Raw genomic sequence first — 9,006 nt, forward strand, 5'->3', positions numbered from 1 at the left:
TTTCTTACTTTTTTCTTCTTCTTTCAAATTAATTAAAATTTTATTCTCCACATTTTTAATTAATTATTTGAATTTACTTTTCCCTGAAGTCAATTCTATTTTTTTCCTCTTATTTTTTCTTTAATATTTTATCGAATTTGGATAACAAAAAATTATGAAAAAGGTTTTTCTCACCAAAAGTGCAAATTTTGAAGAGTCGAATTTCCAACGTGCACATTAAATAAATTTATTTGGGAAATTATTTTGACACTGAATGCATTTTGAGTTTGTTTTTTAATGTATTGGGGAAACTTTTAATAAAAAAGAACTCTTTTTTACTAATTTATTAATTAATAATATTAAAAAATTACATCGTGAATATGTATATAGGGATTGTATTAACGTTTTCCTAGGAAAAAACAGAGAAGCATAGAAAAAGTGAGAAGGGTAATTTGGGTAAAGAGAGCGGAAAGAATTATAGGGAGAGCATAGAAGGGAGGGTAGAGCCGAAGTTGTTGGGTTGTGCTTCTCCGCCTTCTCCACCGCCACCGCCACCGCCAGAGATGAGTTCTGCTGGTAAAGCTTTTATTTTGTTGTTGCTTCTATTCATTCTCTGTTTCCCTTCCCTCTTCTTTTCAGCTTTCAATCCAAACTACTCAAAATACCGATATCTCTTCCACATCATCTCACTGACTCGATTCGTGATTGTATGCGTACTTTTAAATACCCATATTATTTTATTTTATTTTTTACACTCTCTCTTTACTAGATCGCTATGCTCCTGCTTAATGTGAAAACCCTAGTTCGTTGCATTTCCCTATTTCTTTATTTATTTTAACGTTTGGTTTTGTTGTAGTTGCTGTTTTATTTCGTTACATGCATGGGTAAAGGTAAAGGTAAATAAAGTTTCAGTTTTTCTTCATGGGTCTCGATGGTTGAATACTCTTCTTTCTTGAATCCTATATATGGTTTAAATCACAGTAGTATGTTCAATTCTCTCTCGTTTGGATATAAAATGGAGCTTCTTTGAATCAAATTTAGGTTTTACGTTTCAGATACTGTCAATGCAAGTGCAGCTGAGTCTGTCAAAGAACCTGTCATGGGGTCTAGTCTGGAAGCAAAACAGGAGGATACTGGTGAGGTTTTGGCTTCAATATGCATGTTAAGACTTTTGGTTATCTTTGGCAATGATTGTCTGTCGTGGAGAGTTTAATGTTTTTGCTGGTGATAAACTTGCTCACATCACATGCTCTTTCTCTTGCTAGAAATAAAAGCTCAAGTTGATGCCATGTGGGAACAAATGAATAAGGGAGTATCTAAGAAGGTCCTCACTAGATTTACAAGCAAGCCTAATTCTGCCCCCAAAAAAACTGCAAAAAAGACATCTTCAGTAAGGCATTGTTGTTCTCTCCTTTAAGCCACTTGTAAAGAAATAAAATAAAACATCTTTCACTGCTATGGAATTTAATATCTTTCCTGATAATTTTGAATATAGAATTGGATGTCTTATTTGGGGTTGGCACCAAAGGCAACTGAATCCCTCGGGCAAGGTGCTTCAAAGAATGAACATGGCACCACGCAAAGCAGCACCAGTGAAGAAGCCATGAAGATTGCTGCTGCTGCTCTTGCAGCAGTGAAAGATGATGCTGCCATGGCTGCCTCAAGCAGGGGGAAACTTGTGGTAAGCATATTGCTATCTATTGTACCTATTTTTGGTCATGTGCTAATCTGGCTGAATTGGGAAAATTTTGTTTGCAATTAGCCAAATGGAAGGGCAAAATATTTAGCTTGAATATTTTATTTAGTTTTATTTCCATACGTAGAGATGGCCGGGTTATATAAAAAAAGGCTGACAGATAAAAACAGGATTTAGCTTATATCCAGCTGTTTCAATGTGTAATATTCTAGGGGTGCCTACTGTTAAGCCCAACGCAATTATGGTGTATACCGTGCACTAAATTTTTCACTTGAAATTTGAAATGCTTTGCATTTTGTTTTTATTTCAATATGTGGAGATGCCTAAGTTAATAATAAAATGCTTTTTATAGACATGATTGGATTTAGTTTATATCCAGCTGTTTCAATATGTAATGTACTGTGGGTGCCTATTATTAAGCCCAACACAATTTAAGTATATACCATCACACAAAATTTCACTTGAAAATTTGAATTCTTTGGATTTCAACTTGGTTGATGATCTAGCATTCTCAGCACCCGTGTGGGGCATGAGTCTCAATGTTTATAGATTTTCTTCCTTTATCAGATTACCGAGGTTCGGGATTTTGCGGGTCAAGAAATTGAAGTTAAAAAGCTTGTTGATTCTGACTCAAAGGAGGCAATGGAAAGAGCCAAAGCTCCTCCACCTTCTGCAGTGGATGTTGTACTTGAACAAATCAAGAAGAAACAGAAGCTCAGTGTACTTGACAAGACCAAAAAGGACTGGGGAGAATATAAGGAAGAAAATAAGGGGCTGGATGTAGAACTTGATGCTTATAAGAAAAGTTCCAACCAGTATTTGGACAAGGTTTCTTTCCTACAACGAACAGATTACCGTGAGTTTGAGCGAGAGAGAGATGCACGATTGGCTTTGCAAGCCAGGAAGCGACCAGATAATATGCAAGAGGATGCATATGAGTGAAGGTAGTTGAAGATTGGAGTTGCTACGAGAATTATTTACGGTTTTGTAATCAGTTGATGGTCTAAGTGCTATAGTTCATGGGAAGGTCTCAATCTCTCAAGAGGTATAAGACCTTTGATCACATTAATGGGGTGTGATGCTTGTTGAGCTTTTGAATGCTATTCAATGACATGGTATGCGCGATGTGGGAAGGAAAAATACAGGGTTGAAGAAAACAGGTGCTAATTTTAGACTGACATTTATCCATTCCTTGAGAGCCTCAAAGAACGCATTCACAACTTGCCAAAGGTGGTTTCAAAGAACTCATTTTATGTCTGTTCATTATTTGGTTGTTTCACTACCCCTCTTTTAAGTAAATACTAGGACTCGATTTTCTTGCAGAGCAATTCGATCCTTAGTTTCAAGGCGTAAGAGATCGTGTGCAGATATTTCCTTAAATAAGTATGGTATCATTGCTAATAATGTGCTTTTATTCTCGGCCAAATAACAATTATTTTATTTTAGGTTTAAATCCTTTAGTTATCCTTGTGGAATTTTCCCATTTTGATCTCCATTTTTTGGAATTTCCAATTGAGTCCTTAAAAGTGCTAATTTGAATCAATTGAACTCTTACCGTTAAATTTACTTAACGGAGTTAAGTTTTTGCACAGGTGGGAGGTTAATGTGTCAATTTTTTAATTGGCATAAGTTGAGTGTAACATGGAATGTTCTAAGTTTAACTTGAAAAATGTTCGATTAAAAATATAAAAAAAAATATCATCTTCCATTACAAGCACCACCTAGAAATCCTATCCAGAAATCTTTTTCTCAGAGAGACAAACTATAAAGAGAGACCCAACAGATAGAGAAGAAAGAAGCAATGGGTAAAGAAAAGTGGAAATGGTGGTTGGAGTGCCAGTGGTGGATGCATGGTTTGGCGTTTCTCGCGATTTGGTGAACCCGTTTTGGAAGAGGAAGAGAACGGGTCGGCGACGCTTCCGATCGGTGGTGCCTCCGGTTGCTGGTCGAAAGCTCATCTTTCTCAACCAAGGTAGTTTCTCCTTGTTGTGACATTAACAGAGGGATCCACGAGCGGAGGAGGCGAGGCGGTGACATTAACAACTGTTGTAATGGCGGCGGTGGCCGAAGGAGGAACTTGTTCGTCGCCTTCCATTGAGGAGAGAAGAAACTCTCCCCGTCTTATATTCCGATCTTTTTTGTCTCGACAGACAATTTGTTCTCTCTTCCAAAATTAATCTAAAATTCTAACATTGCACTGAGAAAATAACATGAAATAGAGAGAGAGAAAGAAAGAGAGACAAACATTGAAGAGAGAGAAAGCGATTTTCGAAGGGTAAGTATTGTATTTGTAGGTAGAGAGGAGTGAAAGGGAACATGTGCTGGTCGTGATTTGTGGGATTTTTGGCAAAGCCCCTATGTATTTTTAGCGAGTAATAAAAAAAGCGCACTCAAAGAGAAACGAAGCAACATAGTTTTATTACAGTGAAAAGAGAAAAGAAGCAACAAAATTTTATTACAGTAAGAATTATCAGAGCACACAAACTTTTTTAAGAAAAAAAAAACAACGCAAAAGAAAAGTAGGAAGTAAATCACAGGAAGAAGAAGCATCGGTGAGGGCAAAATCGACTTACCCGAAAATTCTATTATTAAATCTCATTTTAGAAACCCTATTATTAAAATCTAATTTTTTAAGAAATGTCACATATAAAGCTTTCAGCATGCCACGTCTAAAAAATTTGTCATGTCAATCTTCCACTTCATAAAAAACTTAATTTTGTTTACCAAATTTAACGGTAGGGGTCCAACTGATTTAAATTAACACTTTTTAGGACTCAATTGGAAATTTCAAAAACTAGATCAAAATGGAAAAAACTAACAAAAATAAAAATAACTAAAGGATTTAAACCTTTTATTTTACTGTCGTGGATAATGGTATTTTCTATGATTGGGAACGTAATTCTATGGTCATTATTACGACTAAAAGAGTTTAAAATAATCTGCACAGCTTAAATTTTAGGTTTAATCCTTTACTACATCCCTATTTATGTACGAATTTCTCAATTGGGTCCTCGTTTTTTAAAGTGTATCAAAATGGTCCCTAATTTTGAAAATTGATATCAATTGAGTCCTTTCCGTTAAGTTGGCTGGACGGCGTTAAAAAAATTGATGAGTGGGATGCTGAGATGACGAACGAGCGCTCGTCCACCAGCGAACGAACGCTCGTCCATCAGCGAACGAACGCTCGTCGACCACCGAACGAACGGTCGTCCAGTGTGGAACGAACGGTTGTCCAGCAGTAAGAGGTCGACGAGCGTTCGTTCTCTGGTGGACGAGCGTTCGTTCTCTGGTGGACGAGCGTTCGTTCGCTGCTGCACGAGCGTTCGTTCGCTGATGGACGAGCGCTCGTTTGTCATCTCAGCATCCACTCATCAATTTTTTTAACGCCGTCCAGCCAACTTAACGGAAAAGACTCAATTGATATCAATTTTCAAAATTAGAGACCATTTTGATACACTTTAAAAAACGAGGACCCAATTGAGAAATTCGTACATAAATCGGGATGTAGTAAAGGATTAAACCTAAATTTTAATATTTTGTATATATGTGCGGCTTATGAATTGGATATGTTAATCATAAAAAAATCTTAAAGGAGTCTATAGCGTGGTAAAGTTTTGTACCTTTTGCAATCTGCTTACTATCTGGTCGAAGCACTAATAATTGAAACAAGGTATATGCGGCAAAGGATGGTTAACTCAACGTAATTTTTATGTTTGTTCACACCTGTTTTAAGAAATTACAATAGTCTGTCTTACCTTCCTTGACTAAATTACGGGTTCTGCCGTAAACAATAGCATTCATAACCAATCCACGTGCGTAAACAAAAACAGTTAATAAAAATGCGTGACTTACTTTTGATATTTTTAGAAATACTTTCCAATTTTAAAATAATTAAAATTAAAGCTGTAATGAAGGCAAAAGATACCTTTTCACATTGTAATTAACTTTTCTACTTTTGATATTTTTAGAAATACTTTCTCAATTTTAAAATGATTAAAATTAAAGCTGTAATGAGGGCAACTTCACATTGTAATTAACTTTTCTACTTCCTTGACATGAAAATAAGAACTTCACGGAAATAGAACTATTTATAAATAAATAAATAAAAATACTCAAATATTATTTTATACCAATCTGACAATAATAAATAATAAATATTCCTATTTACACACTAAAAATAAAGACTCTGTAAATGAAACTTTCCCATTTCATTATAAAGATATTGTAACAACGTCCCAATCCCCTACATTTGTCATTGCTGATTCTTTAAAGCTATTCTACCATTCTTTATCTTCCTATTTTGTCCCGTGTTCTTTGCACCTGTATTTACTCCAACTGAAACATCCCATATATTTCTTGAAGACGAGTACGATACTTGATGAATAAGACTAATCATGAACTCAATTTCACAGCTTGGTCACCATTTTTATTCCTTCAAGTATCCTGCTCATGTAAGAATTCCTGCTAATAAGAAGATATGGGTGGATGAAAAATAATTTATAAATACCCAACAATGTGTTAATCAAACCGTTTCACAATCCCATTTAAGTTGTCTTCACCCTGTAAGAATTACAACATTGTCCCAGAGTGAAGGGGAGATATAAATTATTGAACAGAGATAAGAACAACACGATCATTCCTCTTATTATGCAAACAAGTAAACAGGGGGATAATTTTCATTTAAAAACCTGAATCTAAATTTAACACAGCTGGTATCATCTCCAAGTCATTGTAAAATTGTTGGACAAAAATGAAACGAGAATGAAGAAGCAACTAGCTCTTCATATGTGAATGGGCTTGTCATAAGTGGCCATTGCGGCTTCTTTCACAGCCTCGCTCATTGTTGGATGTGCATGGCACACACGTGCAATGTCCTCACTTGATGCATCATACTGTAGTGCTATTGCTGCTTCGTGAATGAGCTCTCCTGCATTGGGTGCCATAATATGCACTCCCAATATCTTATCCGTCTCCTTCTCAGCCAATATCTTCACCAGTCCTTCAGCATTATCAATTGCCTTAGCTCTGCTGTTAGCCATAAATGGGAATTTGCCAACACGGTATTCAACTCCAAGTGCCTTCACTTGCTCCTCTGTCTTCCCAACATAAGCAACCTCGGGGGTTGTATAGACAACACCTGGGACTTTGTCATAGTCCACATGGCCAACCTTTCCAGCTATGTATTCCACACAAGCAACCCCGTCTTCTTCCGCCTTGTGTGCCAACATTGGGCCTGGAATTACATCCCCAATCGCATAAACTCCAGAGACATTTGTGGTGAATCTTTCATTTACCAAAATCCGTCCGATCTTGTCAGTTTCAACTCCTATCTTGTCTAACCCAAGTCCAGCAGTGAATGGAGTCCTACCTGCAGATACAAGGACAACATCTGTTTCAAGTGTAGTCTGATCACCACCAGCAGCTGGTTCAAGTGTTAGCTTCACACCATCCCCAGAAGTATCGACTCCAACAACCTTTGTCTTCAGCTGGAATTTCATGCCTTGCTTCTCAAGAGAACGCTGAAATTGTTTCCGGATCTCCGCATCCATGGTTGGAACAATTTCTGATGCAAACTCAACAACTGTTACCTCAGAGCCAAGTCGGCCCCATACTGAGCCCATCTCTAGCCCAATGTAGCCTGCCCCAATGACTACTAGTCTCTTGGGGATTTCAGTCAAAGCAAGAGCACCAGTTGATGATACAATTTTCTTTTCATCAATAGTGACACCAGGTAGAGATTTCACATCCGAGCCAGTGGCAATTATAATATGCTTTCCTTTCACAACAGTATTTCCACCGTCAACGGTGTCCACAGATACTTCGGATGGTGAAACAAACTTGCCATAACCTTTGACATAGTTTACCTTGTTTTTTTTGAACAGTCCTTCAATACCCTTGGTAAGATTCGAAACAGCTTTATCCTTTTGAGCCATCATGGCAGCTAAATCAACCTCGACAGATGAACACTTGACTCCATGGTTGGCAAAGGCATGTTTAGCCTCATGGTACATGTGGGAAGAATGCAAAAGCGCCTGAACCAAATATGGAGGTACCCTCCTAAATGAGTACATACATCTCTAGAATGCTATATAAATCATTTTATTCAAACTACAAATGGAAACACAAACAACAAAAACCATAGTCTTTCACAGCAGATAGATGGACGGATCAAATGAGATTACATTGTTTATATATGGGAGCATATTTGTTTACAGATGGACAACAATGGAGATCATATTGGTGATCAGTAGAGAAAATTATAAAGAAGTTAAAGTATAATCTGCAGCCGGATGTGAAATGAGTTTGTATGGAAAAAAACAAAATACAATGAATGAGATGAGCTTTATTGGAAGGCATTGAAGGAAATTACTAAAAAGGGTCTTAAGGTAAATTATATCCCTGAAAATTTATTTTTTTTACCGTCCAATACTGATTCATGAAACCAGTCTCACCTAGTGAGACAAGACTTGTTGAACAAAAAGCAATTTATTGTATAAAATTTAGCAAGCTAAACAATAGAAGTTCTCGCATCCGCTAATATTCCGGTTGAGACCTTAAATTTTGATATTGCAAATCAAGCAACTCATCCACTCAACAGGAAAAATTATGCAAAACAAAAAATAGAGCACAGAAGCATACTTGCACCCAATTCCTAGATAGTAAAAACCACAAAAAAGGAAATGAAACACATGCTCACACTTCATCAGCTTCATCACACCTCAACTCCTTTTCCCTACCACCTTGTCATAACAAAACACACTCCTCTCACTCCCAAAAAAAAAAAAAAATCTGCAACACCAAAATTAGGCCCTTCACTACAGAAATTCCAAATTCAAGAGTCTTTCCTTTCAATCTCTTCCGAAAAAAAAAGACAACAATCAGAAACGACACAAGAATACAAAGGAAAACTAAATTCCCAATCCGGTACAGAAAGAAACGAAAAACTCCATAAAAAAAAGGAAAAACAAAGCGCGAAGAAGAAAATGAAAAGGTAATGAACCTTGGAAGGGATGCATCCAACGTTGAGACAGGTGCCGCCGAGAGTTCCACGCTTTTCGATGCAAGTGGTTTTAAGACCCAACTGCGAGGCTTTAATGGCGGCGACGTAGCCGCCGGGACCGCCTCCGATGACGACAACATCGTTTTCGTCAGATCCGGATGCGAATCCCCTCAAACTTGTGAGGAAAAGCGACGACCTGGATGATGAAACGACAGCGTACGCCTTCCGTCGAGCCAAGCTTGCCATGGCCATGATTCTTCTGTCTTTTTTCCGATTCCTTGGGATTTGATTTGAGCTACTTCCTCTCACAACCTAGCACACCACACTAAGC

The 9,006-nt window shown here is 37.3% G+C and overlaps 2 protein-coding genes across 2 annotated transcripts; one reads left to right on the forward strand and one right to left on the reverse strand.

Moving 5' to 3' along the window:
- The first annotated feature begins 397 nt into the window (after nt 1-397).
- Nucleotides 398-3,139, forward strand: LOC124835384 (craniofacial development-like protein). The gene is made up of 5 exons (XM_047310300.2): nt 398-555; nt 1,035-1,115; nt 1,245-1,369; nt 1,475-1,660; nt 2,243-3,139. Exons 1-5 carry the CDS (start codon nt 543-545, stop codon nt 2,615-2,617), a joined length of 780 nt encoding a protein of 259 aa, XP_047166256.1. The 5' UTR covers nt 398-542; the 3' UTR covers nt 2,618-3,139.
- Nucleotides 3,140-6,157: 3,018 nt separating this feature from the next.
- LOC124835379 (leghemoglobin reductase) lies at nt 6,158-9,006 on the reverse strand. Its single transcript, XM_047310291.2, has 2 exons — nt 8,676-9,006; nt 6,158-7,707 (listed from the first exon to the last, which is right to left on the reverse strand). Exons 1-2 carry the CDS (start codon nt 8,925-8,927, stop codon nt 6,457-6,459), a joined length of 1,503 nt encoding a protein of 500 aa, XP_047166247.1. The 5' UTR covers nt 8,928-9,006; the 3' UTR covers nt 6,158-6,456.

Source organism: Vigna umbellata, chromosome 1 (genome assembly GCF_029865625.1).
Source record: "Vigna umbellata cultivar VRB3 chromosome 1, Vumbellata_1.0, whole genome shotgun sequence".
Classification (NCBI taxonomy): domain Eukaryota; kingdom Viridiplantae; phylum Streptophyta; class Magnoliopsida; order Fabales; family Fabaceae; genus Vigna; species Vigna umbellata.

Excerpts from the sequence above, each read along its gene's own strand:
- LOC124835384 (XM_047310300.2), top strand. Across the intron at positions 1,116-1,244 it reads AGCAAAACAGGAGGATACTG|AAATAAAAGCTCAAGTTGAT; the intron begins GTGAGGTTTTGG and ends TTCTCTTGCTAG. Across the intron at positions 1,370-1,474 it reads CTGCAAAAAAGACATCTTCA|AATTGGATGTCTTATTTGGG; the intron begins GTAAGGCATTGT and ends TTTTGAATATAG.
- LOC124835379 (XM_047310291.2), bottom strand. The coding sequence starts at position 8,927 with ATGGCCATGGCAAGCTTGGCTCGACGGAAGGCGTACGCTGTCGTTTCA. Across the intron at positions 7,708-8,675 it reads TTGGATGCATCCCTTCCAAG|GCGCTTTTGCATTCTTCCCA; the intron begins GTTCATTACCTT and ends TATTTGGTTCAG.